Source organism: Bicyclus anynana, chromosome 5 (assembly GCF_947172395.1).
Source record: "Bicyclus anynana chromosome 5, ilBicAnyn1.1, whole genome shotgun sequence".
NCBI lineage: Eukaryota > Metazoa > Arthropoda > Insecta > Lepidoptera > Nymphalidae > Bicyclus > Bicyclus anynana.
The window spans coordinates 17,242,440-17,262,616 of NC_069087.1; the positions used below are offsets into that span (position 1 = coordinate 17,242,440).

Sequence of the window (20,177 nt, forward strand, 5' to 3'; positions counted from 1 at the left end):
AGGTGCTTGATAAGGTTAAAAGTTTGAATAAAATTTTTCATGGGAGATATTTTTATCTACTTTATTAGTAAGTAAATAAATAAGTGACTAGCTAATAAATAATTAAGAAATAAGAAATTTTAATATTCCATAATAGATCTGGTTTTTAAGTTAACTATTACACAAAAACATAAAAAGCAAGTTCAAATCGTGGACGTCCGTCTGTTGGGATGATGTATCGATTCTTTTTTTCGAATATTTCGATCTGAGTATCAAATTCAAAGGCTCATCAAGAGGATTTCAAAATCGTATATCATGGCCATATTAAAAAACCTACAATTAGAAAAACGTTATTTATTAATCGCTATACAAAATATAATAAATTAATCGCTGCGACTAGGTGCGAGCAGGTTAGGCAGTCTGGTTTTTTTATGTTTTAATTGTTACCTTGTTAGTATAATGATTTCAACTTGTGACTAGACTCGGGTCACAAGTCCCGGAGTTCTCCTCTCTGTCACGCAATAGATCCGTCTAATGAATGATTTCATGAAATGCAAGTTGTCTCACTTTCTTATCACAAAAAAATCTATTATTTTCCCTTTACTGAGGGAGGGCGGCGAACGAGCCGTAGACTTTTCGAATTTTAGACTACATAACCTTAAAACTATTGAGATGACTACTCGAAGAATCTCGCTAACTCGCGTGCATTTTAAGAAATTAAACATCACGTGTCTCAAACGGTGAAGTAATCGTGAAGAAACCTGCGTACAAGAGTATAATCTTAATTCTCTACGTGTGTCAAATCTGTCAATCAGCGTTGGGCCAGCGTGGTGTAGGTACTATTGGCCTAACCCCTCTCATTCTGAGAGGAGACACGAGCTCAGCAATGAGCCAAATATTGGTTGATAATAATGAAGATAAACTCGCGTAAAGGTTTGCTATATTGAATTCAACGCTCTTATAAAATCGTCAGTCCGTTAAAATTTCGGATGCAATAATTTATTTACCGTGCAGAGTTCGCGTGCGCGCCGCGGCAGGTTAAACGTTCGGCGGAGCGGCTCCACAATTTATACAATTTCACATAATGACAGGTTCATTTATATTGTTTGATCGCCCCAGCCTCAGCCAGATCAGCTTCGATAGGCTATCGTAAAGGACTTGACACAATGTTGAGGAAAAACATTTTAAGAAATATTTTTCAATATGTGGAAAATATAGAAAAGACTATCTCCTGTATAAGATCGTTATGACGTGATTTCCCTAAATGGAAATTTAAGCAAATTTTTATTAACATTGGGAAATAATTTGACTTGAAAGACCGAAATAGTAAAAAGTAAATATTAGGGCCTACTAACATTTGCCAATTATCATAAGTCTTGAAAAAAATATGTTCCATATCAAAATAATTCAGCTCAAAAGTGTCAAAGTAAAGAAAAAAATATCAAGAATTGAGCCTTGTTTTTATAGATGATTCAGTTACACAAATTGATAATAATCCTTGTCAACTACTGTGGTCTGGCGATCAATCTGTTAATTTTTATCTTTAACTGGTGTTTTTAGTGAATAATTTACGGAACAAGCTGATGTTCTACCTGATCATAAGTGAAAATCTGCTGTAACGGAGTATGGCACGTAAAGTGCCATCCACCTGAGGCACATGATATTAAACCTAATGTGACTTCAGTTTCACCGACTTCCTTCGTGATAATGCAAAATTAATAGTGGTATAAATGTCCTAGTGTTCTAAAGGAGTAAAGCTCGTGTGTTGTTCCGTTAGCTACTGTACCGATTTTGAAAAATCTTTTACCAATAGAAAGGCTCATTATTTGTGAGTGACATAGGCTATATGTTTATCCTCGTATTCCCACGGAAACGGGAACTACTCGTGTAAAAACGCTAAGCATTTTCTAGTATTTTCTAAAGAGTCCTACACTAAACCTACTTCCCAGTAAACAAGTCTGTTCGGTCCCTAACTTGTGAATGGCCGTGTAAAAGGGCGCATATTTTTGCATTTTTCTCTTGTTTTTGACCTTGGCACGCGATCTGGTCGTTCGGATCCTTCTAATTATCTCCATCCGTTGTCGAACACCAAGCCGGTCTAGACTGGCATAATGTCAACTCTCCTACCAATTAAACTAACCAGGATCTTGTAAGAATGGTCATAACCACAGGCAACATAATAAAAAAAATCTAAGAAATCTCCAGTAAGTTAACAAGGTATAGGTAACTATTTTTATAGATTCTGAGATAAATTAATCTTTGAACATCATCTAACTAGTTAGTTTACTTGAGACTTGTTTGATCCATAAAGATTAAAGTTATTTTTAAAAAATGTCTTTGATTTTGGTTATAAATTTTCATAAAAATACTTCTTTAACAAATAGCTCTAGGGTTCTATTTTTTTTACTATTTGCAATGTATGAAAGGGCCGTATGGAATAAAAACTTGGGAAAACCTTGTTTCTTGATTGTTGTAAATAAGTAGATGGAAACATCTGTGTAATCAAACCTTATAATGACACGGAGATTTATTGCGTGATCAAAAACCTCTAGAACGAAGTTCAGGGCCGATAGAATAATAAAATGTTCAGCTCTGTACTTGAAAAATGATGTATCGTCAGTCCTTTATCAATCCATCCAATTCAATATGCGTGTGCGATGCGATATTTCTTGTTTTAAGTAAATAAATAATTGATGGCTTCACGCAAAATGTCTGGAAGGGTCTCAGGTTTTTTTTTATTTGATTCCGTACGTTTACCTACATTAACTGCCTCATATTTTAAGTCGTAAAAGACTAATGTTCGTAAATCGTTCTTGCCTATCTATAAAGCCTTCTGGCAACCGTCTGGATTGTGAAAAAAGTATTTTTGATTTTGTTTTTATCTGTTGTTTGCTGTTAGCGCTGACTATAATGAGGGTAATCGACTTTTTACTTTGTTGCCAACGAGCTCTAGTTATTTTAACAATCTTCTGTATATTTACTTAATTAAGGAAAATTATTTATAACTTAGTTTGTACAATATAGACATACTAATGTAACTGGTTATAATATTGCCAGTAAAAATTATAATTAGCGGAAAATATAAAAGGTTTATATTAAGTTTAACCAATAAGAGCGAAGCCTCATTAGCGTTGCGTTACGTTGCGATGTAGCAGCGTCGACGCTGCGTTGTTTTCCATATATTTTAAATGACATGTCACATTAAAGCATCACATTTCAAAGGAGCTCCGTTGCTACAACGGACAGTGTTTCTCTTGTTTTCATTGTCGAGTTGACTGGGTGCATACGTTGTCCTCATGTGCAGCGACATTGTTGCACCATCGCAACGCAGGTGTGGCATACAATGTGTTGATCAATGATAATTTTACACTACAGATAAGTTACATGCCTACAAAATCACCGCAAAAAGTAATCCGAATTTAGCTACACCACTGAGCGCACACATGCTAAACTTTATCTTGAGGTAATTCCGTTATAAATTTATGTATATATAGGTTTTACACTTCCTGAACACACAACTCGACATTGTAGACGATATTTAGATATTATGTGTTTAACTAATGTTCGTTGTTTAATAAGCGACTAAATGAAATAAAGACAACTATACACATTTGTCCGCCTCAGTTTTGATGCGCTAGTGCCTAGAGACCTAGAGATCTAGAGATATCTAGATCTATATGATATATCATTGGCGTTGATACGTTGTGACGACGCAACGCACTAATGAGGCATCTCCTTAAGGGGTTTATTGTTAATTTGTTATGCGTTTTTCGTGCAACTTTTCTATACGGCTGTACATTTGTTTGCAGTGTACACCGACCAGCCTGTGTCGTCCGCATCTCCGCCGACGCGCGACAAGATCAACGGGGAAGAGAAGGCGAGGTCGAGGCGCAGGGACACGTGGCCTGAGCCCAACACCACACCGTCTACTGATGAGGGTAACTTTACACTAAATCTTGTTAATAAAGCAATATACAACTGCCAACTGTTTCGCTGTCCAGTGATTTGGTTAGGTTCGCTGTCAAATACTGGGCCGGGTTATGGAATGGTGAGTTTTTTGCTAAGAAATTCTCAGTCTCTGGAGTTGGACGTTCGTGTGTGTGATACACATGTGAAGCCTTGGATAGCTCGTTAAGTCGTTGGTCCCAGTCAATATAATCATATGATAGTGTTAATTACAGACACTTTGTCAAACTATCTAACCCGCCAAATGGCCTTGAAGCAGCGTGGTGGATCCACATTCTTTCCTCTATAGATGAATAGTGATCTGTGGATGAGAGACTCGTAGCCGTGCAGTGGGACGTCAATAGAATGATGAATACTCAGTGTAATACATAACTTTGTAAATCGTCTATTATGCATTTTGTTTAATATTTTCTATCTATTGTATTGTAATGTATGTTCATTGTGGTGTGCAATAAAGTATATTTTCATTTAATTTCGTCAAATAATTTAAATTTTTACTACAAAATGTTGCAGCCAACGTAGTCCGCTCGCCGCTGTTGCAGCAGCAGCACCAGCAGTACGACGAGCAGCTGCGCGACATCGCGGCGTCGCTCACCCGCCCGCGGTCGCGCCGCGCCCTGCCGCCGACACTGGAGCGCCCCACCAGGCTGCCGCCGCCTGATCGACTGCCGGTGAGTATGAACTGCCTATTCAACAACTGGCTCATTGTTTAGGTCATTTAAAAAAATCGGGATTCCTGACAGACCCCATTTTATACACCTAGTATGAACAGCCTATTCATACTAGCCTATTCATAGCTCATTGTTGAAATCATTTTTAAAAAATCCTAATTCCTGAGAGACCCCATTTACTGCATGCACCCTTGCATATATGATTCTCAAGAAGTTGAAAAATATTCATGAAAGTTGGAGACCACTAAAATTTAATTATGAAAGTCCCAGTCGAGCTAATGTTCGCGAAACCTAACGTTTCGTAAGTGCTTGTAAGCTAAACGTTAAAAGTTTGGAAAATGGTCGTTTGTATCGAAACGGTTAGTTTTATTTAAAAAATATACTTCAGACAAAAATTACACGACGTGCAAATTTTTTTTTCTTGTATAATTTACTGCTACCTTTAATTTGTAAAACCTAACATTATCAATAATATACTTGTAAATTATAAGGATGATAATGTGATGTTAGTTAAATTTATTTTAAAAACCACAAACTATATTTCAGGCAAGAGGAGCACCAGACGGCGGACCTCCACCCGAAGAAGGCATAACCAGTTCGGCAAGCGAGGGCAGCGAACCAACCGACGCAGTGGAAGCGACGGAGTCCACCGAAAGCGGCAGAGTTGAACTACCGGCTGAACGACTCCTCCACGCGAGAGCTGGTTGGCTTCAAAGACGAAGCCCTAGCGGTTGGTCTCGACACTGGTTCGTCCTTCGCGGTGCAGCTTTGTTGTACTTCAGGGATCCTCACGCAGAGCACAGGGGTCTCATGGATGGTGTGATAGACCTTAGTGGGATTTCAAGAGTTATAGAAATGCCAGGGTCAGCCAATGGATATGCTTTTGAAACTGAGGTAATAATCATGTTCTATGAAATTTCTTCCAATTTTTTAAATACATTCAATAATGAAATATTATTCTTTTTACGTTGTTCCAGACTTGGGATGGCAAGCACATAGTTTTGTCAGCTGTTACGGCGGGGATAAGAGCCAACTGGGTCTCAGCTATGCGAAGAACGGCCGGTTTACCTGACTCTGGGCCTCTGTCTCTTATTTTACGAGAAGACTCTATAGATCAAGTATCAGAATCATCCACATCGCCAATCACACCCATCACACCAAATACCGGTAAATCAGGACCATTCTCATCAGATGAAGAGTATAGAACAGCATCCGAAGGAGGCCGCAGGGATAGTGCAGACTGGGGAGACGTCAGTAATCAGCCACCGCCTTCTCCTATTCTTAATCGTACTCCTATATCCAAAGTCAAAGAAAAGGTTCGCGCTAGAGCATGCCTCCAACCACAAACTAAACCCGATTTAAAAGTCGATAAAGATGAAATCGATTCTACCAAAGAAAAAGAAAACCTCCCGCTAGAAGAAGTCGATGAAAACGAAAAAACAAATGAACCGAGAAAACGTAGCTATATTTCTACCATTGACAAACAAACGATCGAAATCGAAGATTTGCGAAAGCAGCTTAAATTAGCATTGAACGATGTTAATGCAGCTGAATCCGAACTTGCGAGGCTACGAAAACTAAAATCTGAAGCTGTTACCAGAGAAAAGAAAATGGAAGAACTGGTAATAACATTACAAAAGAAAGAAGAGGAACTGTCAATCAGAACAAAAGAAGCTGAAAACTTAGATACGATAAAACAACTTTATAATCAAGATAAAAATATGTGGGAAACGAAATTGACAGAAACGCAAAACTTCTTAAAAGAATCCACCGAGCACTGTGAACTGCTGACGCGGCAGCTGACTACGGCACAAGAAGCAATAAAGCAGTTGCAGAAAGAATTAAACGAATTAAATGAAAAACTTTTGAAGAGTATCAGAGAAAACGATAGCTTGTACTCAAGAATTAGAGAACTCGAAAGTAAAGTCGTCGTAGAATCACCGACCAGAGAAAAGAGGAAAAGCATTGGGTCAATGAGTGATCTTAGTAATATAAACCAAGACTTGAATTTAGAGTCTTTAGAGAAAAATAGACTGATCGAAGAGTACGTAGAATTAAGAAACAGATTTTTAAAGGCTATTCACGAAATAAAGGCTATGAAAAGAGAACTTCGAGACTCACACAACGTGTACGATGAGCTCGAGGTCACCAATACTAAGTTAAGAAATGAGATGAAGCTGAGGGAACAATGTAGTCAATCTGAAATAGATCTAATGGCGGCTCGCATCTTGGATTTAACTCAGAAACTTACCGCATCAGATAAACAAGTACGAACGTTAAAACACAAAATTCAGAAAACGGAATCTAGAGAAAAGCGGCGCAGTTTGTCATTAAAAGGAAGGGAATCATTCACGCTAGGCAAGGAAGTCGAAGAGAAATTAACAGAATTAGAAAATAAAATTACTCTTTTGGAAACAGGAGAAACAGTGCCTACTATTAATTCTCCTTCTAAAAGCACTTCGCCTGTAAAAGAAAAAGTATCTAAAACGGATGGATCGACGGACGAGAAAAGAATGAAGAGGCTAGCTGCGAGGCTGAGGAGGAAATCTTTAGACAGTGCTACAAGTTCAGAGCCCATGAAAATGCTAGTCCGATTAAGTTCGCTCGAAACTAAAGTAGTTTCCGCACTAGAAAGCCGCCGTGATTTAGCTATATCGTGTGAGTCTTTGAGTCCAGCGACGAGATCTAGCGAGAGTCCGTCCAGTAACGACAGCCCGGAGAGCTCCTCGATAGGAACACAATCGCAGCGACATCTCTTAGACAGGCTCCAGAGCCTCGAGAACGTCGTCATTCATTCAAGAAACAAAGTCAACGAATGTTTATGTCAAATGAGCGCAATGCGAGCGGCCAAGTCGAGGCGGTCCCCCTCTCCGAGTCTGGAGAAGAAATATAGCATCAAGGCAATGGAAAAATGTTTGATGGACGTAAGCAAGAGATTGCAAGAATCCTTTGATAAGTGCGTGATAGACTCCACCGAGCGGAACTCCGACGACGAGATCGACGACGGCGTCGCGCAGGTCGTCGCGCAGCTGGAAGAGCAGCTGACGGCGAAACTGCTTGAGATATCCAAGAGGAAGGCCGCGCTGTACGAGGCGGGCGAGCTGACGCAGAGGAAGAGTTTAGAGATCCTGGCGGAGAAGCTGGCCTACGAGGCGGTGCTCGTGGGCAGGATACAGGAGGCTCTGGAATCCTCCGACGGGAGCAGATTCTTCGCTAGATTGATAAAGTCTGAAATAATCGAAACTAGTCAATTAATAGATAACCTTAAGTCTAAGATTAACGGCGACAACAAGACGACGTCCGTCACCAAGAGCTCCCTCGACTACCTCGCGAGGATCCTCTCGCGCAAGATCGACGCGTCGAGCGGCCGCGAGTCCGGCGCCCGGCGCGCCGAGGCGATCGTGCAGAGCGCCGACCTCGACGCTCTGCTGGCCAAGCAGCGGGAGGTGGGCGAGGCCGTCGAGACGTACAAGCGGGAGAAGCTCGGCGAGCTGTGCGCCGCGCTGGCGGCCGAGACGCTCAGCCAGGCCGCCGCCGGCGACGACGGCGCGGAGGCGGCGCGCGTGCGCGAGGCGTGGGCGGCGGCGCGCGACGCGCTTGGCGCCGAGCTGGTGCAGGCGGAGGTGGCGCGCGCGCTGGCCCGCGCCGCGCAGCTGTGCGAGGACAGCCTGGAGGACGCGCGGCGCGCGCGCCTCACGCTGGACGCGCAGCGCCGCGCCGACCTGGACCTGTGGTGGCAGGCGGCGCACGACCACCTGCGCTGCGAGATGGACGCCGCCGTGCGCGACATCGCGGCGCAGTACCGCGCGCTGCCGCCGCGCGCGCCAGGCGCCGCGCCGCCGCTCGACAGCCGCGCGCTGCTGGCGCAGCTGGCCGACGTGCTGGCGCGCAAGGCGCTGGTGGACGCGCGCGTGGCCGTGCTGCGCGGCACGCACCGCGCCGCCGACGACGCGCCGCGCCGCGCCGAGGACGCCATCTCCTCGCTGGAGACCGACCCCGACAGCGAGGCGGAGTTCGTCTTCCTCTTCCAGCACTTCTCGACCGAGTGCCGAGCGCTCTTCTCCAGTGACTGTTCGGGCAACAGTGAAGACTCGATGAAGATCGGCGAGAGCCTCGAGCGCGTGGAGGCGGCGGTGGAGGCGGCGCGGCGCCGGCTCGCGCCCGACGCGGCCGAGGAGCCGGCGCGCGGCGGCGACGCGGCGGCGCGCCTGGAGGCGCTTCGGCGGCGCGTGGAGGCGCTGCAGTGCCCGCAGTGCGCGCGCCTGCAGGAGGCGCTGGAGCGGCTGTCGGCGGAGCGCTCGCGCTCGGAGTGCGCGCTGTCGCAGCAGGCGGCGGCGCTGGCGGCGGCGCGGCGCGCGCGCGCACAGCTGCAGGCGCAGCACGAGCGCGAGCGCGTGGCGCTGCGCGAGCGGGCGCGCACGCTGCAGCGCCGCCTCGCCGCGCTCGACTCGGAGTACTCGGCGCAGCTGGACAGTCTCCGAGCCGCTTATCAGGTGAGGCCTGCGTCTTCTCTCGGTCCCATTGGTGAGTTTGCTTATATTGTGAACATATACAAGACGTGACCTCTCCGTGCCGCAGAGCGCGGTGGCGGCGGACACGCACGGCGACGGGCTGCGCGCGCGCTACCAGCAGGAGATCGAGCAGCTGCGCGCGCTGTGCGAGAAGGGGCTGCTGGCCATGGAGAGCTCGCACCGCCGCATCGTGCGCGAGATGGAGGACAAGCACCGCGCCGAGCGCGACCAGCTCAGGTCTGATCTGACAACTACTGTATTTCCGTTACTGTGATTCCGACTAAATCTGTTCATTTACCTCGGAAAGAAGCCCTTTCATCTTGGCTCCGACTTTCAGGGTATAGCTATTCCAGTCACAATCACATTGAGCTCTTGGGTATCACCATCACATCTAAAAATCATTCAAATCAAAAATTATCATCAGCCGATGGACATCCACCGCTTGACGCGGGCCTCTTGTAAGGTCCAAACGCTACGATCTTGAGCTGCCTGCCTATAAATTGTTTGTCCGATGGACGATGACCACACTGTCCAATTGCATTGGTTATAGCGCCAAACCCTCGTCAGTCAACCTTGACCAATTAGAATGGTTGACTGGTACTACTCCCGCCTTACACCCTTTTTAAATCCTCATGTAAAGTTTGGATGTTTATAACCTATGATCAAGCTGACTGGTTTTGTTTCCTTAGAGACACTCAAGAGACAAGATTCTCTTACTAACTAATAGTCTATATGTTAGTAACAAGTGCTCTGCTGCAGGCTGGAGAAGGAGCAGGCGCTAGCGGAGGAGACGCGCGCCACGCTGGCGGCGCTGGACGCCATGCGCAAGGCGCACGAGAGCGAGGTGCGGCGCGAGGTGGACAAGTTCAAGGCGGAGTTCCTGGCGCGCGGCGCGCCCGAGCTGGGACAGCTGAGCTCGAGGCACCAGTAATTATACTCCCCCTTCCTCTTCGCGCACTTCTTCCACATTTGTAGCATGGACTTCTTCCCCACTGTCTGTAACACCGACTGTCTTACGTGTCAGTTTATTTTTTTCTGAAATATCTTTCTGCTTGCTGTTGAAGATTAGGGTAGCTTAGAAAAAACGTTACATTACATACCTTCGAAAGGCGAGACTAAAGCCTACACATACGTATAACTACAATAGTAGTGGTCAGTTATTTTACCGGACTTTTAATAGGACTGTCCATAAACATTTTTAAAATGACATAACATCAACACAAATTAATGATTCGCACGTAGTATTCTTTGAACCAGTTCCCTTACAAACAACAGACACTATCTCCCTAACTTGACATCACAAACTCTTATGGTCCAACAGACAAGAGATGGAGGAGATCAAGCGCGAGATCCTGTCGCTGTCGGAGAAGTACTCGGTGAAGTGCGTGGAGTCAGCAGCGTTAGAGGAGCGGTTGGCTGCCGCCAGCGCGCAGCTGGCGCACGCGCACAACCACATCATGCAGCTGGACGCCAGGTTACTGCTTCTTCTTTATCTCCTTCCTTCTTTTCAAAAAGGAAAGAGTGGTAATGATTGGGACATTTTTTTCTTTACAAGTTATGGCCCTTTCAACCTCTCGGTAATTTGGGCCGAATCGAAGGAGGGCGAACCTGGTACTTGCTCTTTGCATGTTTCCAGGACGCCTTCTTGACTCCCTACAGGTTATTTTCTCTTTTTACTCCTTGATACTCACTCTCCCCCTTCTGGGACTGGACGACACACGACGTTAAGATCCGCTTGCCCGTTGATGATTGGGACAAGGAAGAATAATAAAGAATTTGTAGGGAGTCAAGGCGGCCTGGGAACACGCAAAGAATGAAAAACAAGCAAGTGTACTGGGCCACCCTCCCAGGATTCGGCCCATATGTCTTCGAATTCGGGTGGTGGATTGTCTTCCTTCAATATTGCGTTTTTCTTGATTCAATAATATAATTCTCAACTAATATCCTAAATCACGAAACCAAAAAAATGGAAAAAACCAATTATCCGGTGGAGTCAAAACGAAGAATTCGTTATAACATGTCGCCTCATTGCTTTAAAAACATAGTATGAGTAAATTTAAGACTATACTATTGACACGAAAAATTTTTGAAAGTTTTTACATTTTACAGAACCTCCTATGAAATAGTAATTTTCGAGTTTTTTTTTTTTGACGAGACTTTCTTCAAGTAAAAATGCATATTACTAAAATTAAACTAAATATATCATTTAAAGTGGTCTAAATAAAAAACGCAAAAGTAAGTTTCTTATAGCTTCATTTGAAGATAAAATATGCCCGTAATGTAAAATCTTCCTGTAAACTATACCATTTTGATGTGTTAAGACGAGTTTACACTGAAATGTGTTAAGTTTCTCAATATAAATCTATTTAACATGTATTTACATTGTTATTACAGAAACAAACAGCTCCGCGCGCACATAATGTCGGAAGCGAATGAGATGAAGTACTCCGAGGCATCGACGCTCGCGCAACTCATCGAGGACTCGCCGCCGGTACGTTCACAGACTTTACTCACCAAGGACTCGCTTGAGGTCTTCACACACCCTGTACTGTATTGAAAACGTACCAAGTATCTACTAACGACATGAATTGACCGGTGTTTTACTATCTCATTTATTTATTTGTTCTTTTACTTTGTGTAAGCTAAACCTGGTATTTAGCGAAAAAGAAGACGCGCACAATATTTGATTGAAATAAATATTACATAATATGACCAAAAGCATAAATAAACTGGATTACGGGCACCACAAGTATTTCTATTTTTAGTAATCTGTGCTTAGTATGCTAATGCTAATTGAATAAATTGGTTCCTTTTATACGCAAGCTTAATATAGCAAGGTTTTTTTATTTTTCTGGTCAGCTAGCTTTTCGAAAACCAAATATTTTTAACAGTTAGGGCCTATGGACACCACGTTTTAAACCGCGGCGTCGACGCTCGTTTTAAAACGTGCGTTTACGGCGCGCTTTTATCCTCTACAGAGCAGTTTGTTGTCCTTTGTATTTAATACACACCCGCGTTAACATCGCGTTTGTATGGCTACAAAAAGGCGTCGACGGCGCGTTTAAAAAACCTGGTGTGCATAGGCCCTTGAGTAATTTCTATAATGTGGTACGATTTCAATATTGGTACAAATCAGTGTAATGGATGGACAGCTTTATACAGACTTAGCTTAGTATTAAACGCTTATTTATGCGCTAAGCAGCACCACGCTTGCATGTAATCATGCGCACGTAACTATCATTATGACGTCATCATGCAAAATAAGACGACTACCCGCGAATTCTGTAACGTTACAGTCAAGTGCAGCTAAGTTTTTAAAGATGTTTTACGGAATTCTAAGGTATTTATCAAGATTTGTTAGCCAATCACTCTTGTATATAAAATATTAGCACATAAATCAAAATATGATAATTTAGTAAGCAAATTGATTTTATATTTTAAAAATAATTGCACAATAGAATTAGTTTTAAAAGCACTTTCTTTTTTTTTGTTTCGTTCTTTCAAAGGATACGGTCAGATAGCAGATTATTCCAGTCAACTGTTAATAAATTTATTAGTACAAAAAAGCAATGGAATTAGATCACAAATATTGTATTAGCAAGATACACCTACCTAATATTTTCATAAAACTGATAAACCAAAAAGCGTTATTTATTTTGTCCTTTTTCGATTTACCTATAATTCAAAATTTTAATTATTTGTAATTACTTAATTTATAGAACTCGTGTAGATCCAAAATAGATCTTTCTTTTTAATTTTTTTTTACATATTTTCATTTATTTGTTTAACAAGGAGTATCTTAAACTGTACAAGGACTAAAAAAATAAAATAAATCGAAAAAAAAAGAAAAATATCTAGGTCTTGGCACTAAATAAGTTAGTAACCAAGTACCTACATACTCTGACCATATCTTTTCTTAGCTACGCCAAACTCTGACGAATGATCGCACAAATTGATGCGCGCTACGCTTTTAATTATCAAATTGGCTGAAAATTCCATTACTGTATTAAATATATATTATATCTGCTTGAAAATATAGAACTATTATCGCAAACTATTCCATCATATTTTTATAATATTAAAATTTATTTAGTTCAGCTGGAAGGTTAAAGATTTTTCTTTTTGAACTAATAATTCTATTCTATCAATTGTTTTTTTTATTTGTTTTGAAATTATCAATCCGATTTACTAATATGATTATGAAATTTGTATGTTTTTTTTTTCAAAAATCTCATTAATAATAATCAATTCGCGCGATCAACAAGTACTCGTAGTAAACACTTGCATTCAGAGACGTTGTGATATTTTTTCGATACATCGTTATTCTTAAGAGATTAGGACAGCCGTAGATTAATTGTCGGATCCGATTTGTTTCTAATATATCTACACTTTATATTATGCCAGCGGACGCCCGCGACTTCGTCCGGCTGGAAATCAATGTAAACTTTCACTTTAGGGGCTGAATTTTAAAAATTTTTGAGTTATATTTCGTATTTTTTTTATGATTTATGAACAAATTAACAAATTTTTAAAACTGTAACTCTAAATATGAAGGACTTTCCATACAAACTTTCAACCCCTATTTCACCCCCTTTTCTTCCGGCTTTCATGAATACAACATTACAAATATACTTTCAAAAAACTGTAGCTATTTATTTTCGGATTTTATAGTTTAGTTCCGATGGGTGCTGTTATCGAAATTTAAAAGATTTTTTATATTTTTTACTACATATTCGTAAAATGCTTTAAGCAGTCTTTCAACCACTTTCAATCGGATTCTAAGTTAGTGAATATACGGCTGTCCTATAAACCGCGTAGCACGAACGTCACTGAGCGCGAGTGCCGAGTGATGCAATGCGTGGTACATGTGGCGGGCACTAACAGCATGGGGAGGCGCCGCTGTGGGCCCATCTGCGCCGCCTGGCCGCCGCCTGGCGGGCCCCGGACTCACCAGGTAACCGCCCACTTCATTCTGATAGTAATAGCACAGTATAACCAGTTGTTGGACTTCATACTAAAGGTCGAAACGCGAGCTATACCTACGCACCTCGTACGTGGGGTGCCAGATAGAAGAAGAGCCAGATTTTTTTATTAAACTACTAGCGAACCCGGTCAACCTCAATTTGTTTTTTGTAGTTCCTTCCCTACATGCCAAGTCAGGATCAATTTTTTATCGTCTATTCTATAGTGTGGGGGTATCGTTATCGGTATTTTTGTGCATTACATAAGGGATTAAAGTGCTAACATAATCTACGGAACCCTACACTGCGCGTGGCCAACCACGCACTTGACCGATTTTTTATTATTTGGTCACCTAGTGTGGTGGTAATACCTAGATGGCATCACCAAAATAAATATATGAAGGTCCTTCAAGATCATTGATTAGTATCAGCCTTATTTAAATCTACCAATCAAAAAACAACACGCATTTTATTGATCACTTCCTATTTTACTACAATTTACAAAGTATTTTATTTGTTTATTTAAAAACAAGTATATTTACAATCACATAACTAAATGGAAACACAAAGTTGGCAAATGTAATTAAAATGCTGGAGGCAGGCAGCCCTATCACATGTTTACGGAGCGCGCGGCTGTAGGTATTTATTTCAAAAATACGGCCGAGTTATTATACTGCTTGTTATATCTACTGTGGTAATAGGTTGAGGGTAACTGGGCAAAAGGGCACAAAAACTGTTTATACCAGTGTGATATACAGGGTCCAGGGATTTCTATTGCTTCTGGTTGAGGGTAACTTGTTTGTTTCACTTATCTGTTGCACACAAAAAGCATTTGACTGGTGTCAACTGGTACAAGTAGAATATACCTCCTCTAGGCCCATGGTGGATGTAATTAATAATAATTATCCAGGCGAAGATAGATTTGCTGTTGTTTGAGCGGAGATAATGAGTTGGCAATAGAACACAAAGATTATGAAATGAATGAAAGTGATCTTTATTGTACACCAGACAACACAACAATACAAAAACAATAAATGAAACCGGTACAATAGGCGGCCTTATCGCTAAGAAGCAATGTCGCACAGGCAACCTAAGAAAAAGTTAACCCTAATGCAGTCTTAACAGACTGAATTTATCTTCCCCCTGATTCATTCCTCTCATGATATGAGCTATTTTGAAATGAAAATAATATGCAAAAATATAAAATCAGCTTGTTTGCCAGTAATTCCGAGAATTAGTCACGAAGTTGTTTACTTGCTAATAAGGAGACTTATTTAATGCATTTTCCTTCCATCAATGTTTGTTACGGAAAGCATTATTTAAATGTAGATAAGTAAAAAATATATGGGAAAACTTCATAAATGTACTTAAATTTGCAAATTGGTTTATAATTAAATGTAATATAATTTACGTGTGTGTCTGTGTGTGTTTGTGTGTCCAATTTATTTTTTAATAAATGACTTTGCATGTTAGTTAAAAATAAATTAATTTTATTAATTGATTACTATTTAATCCATTCCATTGCTTGCAATAAACATAAAAAATAAGGAAAATGAGTGCTTGCTTACAAATATGTCTGGGACATATTTTTCATATACTTATTTAATACGAAAATAGGCATAGGTAATGTTAATTTTCGCCTACCCGCAATGAAGTAGCATGTTCCAATAAGCTGCAAATTCCAACCTTTAGCGCTTTTAAGAGATAGGATTCATATCCATCATAAATTAATGATGATGATGAATATTGATAGAAAAAAGTGCGCGACAAAGCTCTTCGGTAGCCGCTAGGTATGAACTAGCCCTAATGCTGCATTTAAAGTACTCTTATGTAATTCATGTGACCATCTTCACTAATACAGTTAAAGTACTCATATGTAACACACGTGACCGTCTCTCATACAATACAGTTAAAGTACTCATATGTAATACATGTTAACGTGCAATGTGTGTTGCAGGGCAAGTCGTCGCGGTCGAGCCCGCTGGAGCGGTCGCGCGCGCCGCCCTCGCCCTTCGCCAGCCCGGAGACCACCAGAAGCCTGCAGATGTCTCCCGTACAGGTAACATAGTCCATACAGTCTTATTATTTTTAATATACTCGCTCTTCTAGCCAGAATCTGCTTTGAGTGCCTAGTAGGAGTTTTCAATGTCTTCATACTGTGACGATCGCGTAAACGTAAACGGGAATTTCTAAGGAATTGAAACAGTTGTGCAGTAGTGCCACTAAATGGCGCTGTTTCAATTCCTTAGAAAATCGCGTTTACGGTGACGGCCTTCGTAGCGCAGTGGTATGCGCGGTGGATTTACAAGACGGAGGTCCTGGGTTCGATCCCCGGCTGGTTCGATTGATGTTTTCTGGCTTAGTCCAGATCTGGCTGGTGGAAGGCTTCGGCCGTGGCTAGTTACCACCCTACCGGCAAAGACGTACCGCCAAGCGATTTAGCGTTCCGGGACGATGTCGTGTAGAGACCGAAATTATTTTAGATTACATCATCACTTACTATCAGGTGAGATTGCACTCAAGGGCTGACTAATAAAAAAAAATCGTTTACGCTATCGTCACACTATGAAAACATTGAAAACTTTCACTAGGCACTGTTATTAAAAGTCAGTAAGTGTTGTATAATTTTCATTAACTTATAGAACAAACTTTGTCCACAGAACTAAAAGCAAGTCAACGCTGTTCCAACATCCGCGCCGGGACACTGGCGGGCGTGGTCGCTGAACGCAAGAAGATGTTCGAGACATAACAACTCGGACCAACACCGACATAATATAACCATCGTCTCCACCTCACACTGACCGACGCTGGTCGCATATTGTTTGCGAATGTCCCACTCGCGTGCACTTATGACACTGGTCTCATGAACAGTGTACTGATTGTGTTATTATCGTAATAATAATGCAAATTTTGTATACTTTTGTCATAGGATCATAATTATTTTGAAGAGCGCATGAAATAACGCATGTTGAGTTTATGTAATTTGTATCTTCTCAACTCTAACGCAAAGGTATGAAAAGTAATTAAAAATATGTTTATAGGAGTAATATGCGAGACTCACTCCTAAGTTAATCGGAGTGTCGGAATTATTGATACGTTTTCTTGGTTTTCGCAATATATTACGACATCTAGAGTGCGACTTGCTCAATTAGTAGCTAACTTCATACTGAGGTGGCATCGTAAAATGTAGGTATGTTGAGATTTACACTGCGTTCGAATGTTACAGTTTTTACTACCATGATTTCTAGTGGATCTTTTTTTGAAAAGTTCTCATTAAATCGTAGAAATGAACGCAGTGATGAAGCGTTTATACATAACGATATCGGACAAGATATGTCGGATCGGTGTAAACGCCCCACGCAACGAGTCACAAGAACGCCCCCCACCACGCTAGCACCTGGCCACTTTGCTTGATTACATTGTCAAATGTGTCTTTTATCATCTTATACCGACAAAAATATCGGATTTAAGGTATACGAAAATATTCAAAATGTTTTTTTTAATTAATTTGATTTTATAGCATAAAAATCACTAAAAGTTAAATTCAAGTGATTTCCAAGTTATTTTTAAAATTTAGTTTTTTGTAAGAATAGAAGGTCGCCTCTTAAAACAAAAACTTATATTGTTTAACCGTGTAATGAAAACGTTAAATAATAATAAAATTAAACCATTTTTATAAAAATTATATTAATAAAATATAACATATATACGGCTATAAAATAACTATGTTAGATTTAAAATTTATGAACTTAGTTAGTTCATGAGTAGACTTTGGACAGATTTTTCATTACTTGTTATTAATATATTGAGAAAGTGTTTTAAGTCTAAATATTTATATTTAAGTTATTAATCTAAGACAAAACGAGACTTCCTTTACGAGAAGTGGCCAGAACCTTTAACTCCCACCCACCATAAAAAGTGTATATAACTTTGTTTGATTTGTTTTTTTTTATTACTTAATTTTAATTAACTATAGAGTGTATATTACTTTCGAAGCTATTTTTCTTCCCCCTATTAATTTTTTGGAGTTATGCTTCCATATTGTGATTGGACTTGCGATTGTAAAATGAAGTCAAATCTAAAGTCCTTTCAATGAGAGTGTCTTATAAATTTAAAACTTTATAACTTATGTAAATCATTTTTGCAATTTTTGTTAGTTGTTTTTACAGTAATGCAATTGGACAAAAGCTTATTTACCTTGTAGAATTTTATGACAGCATAATTCTACAAAATGGTTTCAAAAAGTCAATAGATCGCCTCTTCTAATTTAGCCGTAGATTTGGGTTAGTGATGTATCAATTTTGTAAAATTGTAACATTGTGTAAATACTCGGGGTCCGCTCTACTGTAACCAGTTGTTTGTCCATTTTATCTTATAAGGAGTTTGTTACCAAATATTTCTTATTTATGAGTTTTTTTGACATTTCGCGTTTTCCGCGTGATTTATTCGGGGGACACGGCTGTGTTGTTTCGGAATGTATTTTTATTAGAACTATGAAAAAAAAAATGCAATTAAATTTTTTTTAAAAGGCGATTTTTCTGTATAAACTTTTATTTATTTCTATTTCGTTTCTATTTTTTATGAGTTTAGATATATGCTCAGCCATGGCATATTAAAAATTAAAAAAAAAATAAGTTTTTTTTAAAAAAGGATAACGACATGGCTGTGTCACCCTTTAGTTTTTAACATCCCCTGTTTATTATTTTTGTAGATTTATAATACATAGATTTATATACTTACATTTATGTATTCGGATATGGGAGATATTATGTATTCGTGTTAATAAATTTAAATGCATGCCAAGAACTTATTACAAAATATTTTTTTCCTTTAATCGTTTAGATACTATTTTGATGAGATTGTTTTGTAATAGGTGCGAGCTTAGAAGCATATTATATTTGTTTTATTTTATTTAACATTTAACACGTTTTTTAGAGAGTTTAGTTTGACATCACCCTGTGTTTCATTATAGTGGCATACCACACTCGGCTATATACATTTATACAGGATGTTTGACAATCGTTATCAAATTTCTTAATTTGACAATAGCTGCAAAACATTTTACTTCATCTACTGAACACCCTGTATATCGATAATACGAAACGTCCGAGTGTGGGGCGCCGCGCATCACTGTGTGCGTTTGTTACCATATTTTCCGTACTGGGCATTTGCGTTGTCTTCCACTGGAACATTTCACTTTGTTATGTATAGTTATCACCCCACGACTGCCGAACTAAATGACACCATCTCCGAGAATTTCGAGAATAGTAAGAAATAAAAAAAAAATAGTGTAGATATCCGATGTGGCAAATCTCGTGTACCAGAATTGTTTGGCAGATGTGTTTCTATGTGGCTGACTGATAATTGTGTAATGGTAAATGAATAATTGTATACATATAATATGCACATTTTCCGGATAAATATTTCCAATTAATCTTATGTGAAATTTAACTAAGAAATTTATATTTATTGGTGAGTTTCGATAAAGTACCTATTATTCTTACCATTACACAAATACCTCTAAGTATGATACTATTCCTTATCTATCGTGTTACTATCTCCCTCTCTTGTAGTTGACGTTGTAAAGTGTTGGTTTATATAACAAAGATTTTTAAAATAAACTACTTAATACAAAATAATATTGTTTTATTTCTGCATCACTACTACTCACTGTGTTCCACTATAAGATAGGCGTCACATATTCGAATCGTGAGTATTGGACGCATCATATTAAACGGATTTATATATCTTTGACAGTTTTAGAATTATTTGTAAGGAAAATTATACCTAAACGCCTTAAATTATAGTCCAATTTTCAATAAAATCCAGAGCAAATTCAACCTTAAGGATTGAATTTAAGGTTGAATTTGTAAATAAAAGTGCCAAGAAGTTGTGTTTGGCGCTCATTGAGTGGGGACAATCAGCGCATCAACTTTTTAACAGGAGATCGATGGATATATACGATCCGTATGATGGGGATCAGTGGACGCACTTGTATGAGATTCTTTACACGGAATACCAATGAATCTATTTGATGCGATGCGTCCGATTGTTACGATGCGGATATGTAGATTTGACTGGTGGGAGGC

At 40.1% G+C, this 20,177-nt stretch overlaps 1 protein-coding gene across 3 annotated transcripts in view; it reads left to right on the plus strand.

The window, feature by feature from the left end:
* Positions 1-19,727, plus strand: part of LOC112051193 (protein outspread) — a 340,261-nt gene extending 320,534 nt beyond the window's left edge. For 2 of the 3 annotated variants that reach the window (XM_052881730.1, XM_052881732.1), the window contains exons 7-16: positions 3,789-3,917; positions 4,459-4,616; positions 5,163-5,510; positions 5,594-9,109; positions 9,195-9,364; positions 9,887-10,054; positions 10,449-10,601; positions 11,522-11,618; positions 16,046-16,147; positions 16,749-19,727. In XM_052881730.1, the coding sequence (XP_052737690.1) occupies positions 3,789-3,917; positions 4,459-4,616; positions 5,163-5,510; positions 5,594-9,109; positions 9,195-9,364; positions 9,887-10,054; positions 10,449-10,601; positions 11,522-11,618; positions 16,046-16,147; positions 16,749-16,754 (4,847 nt within the window). In that variant the 3' untranslated portion in view covers positions 16,755-19,727. The remainder of the gene's footprint in view (positions 1-3,788; positions 3,918-4,458; positions 4,617-5,162; positions 5,511-5,593; positions 9,110-9,194; positions 9,365-9,886; positions 10,055-10,448; positions 10,602-11,521; positions 11,619-16,045; positions 16,148-16,748) is intronic. The other variant, XM_052881731.1, reaches the window with a different exon arrangement.
* The last annotated feature ends 450 nt before the right edge of the window (positions 19,728-20,177 follow it).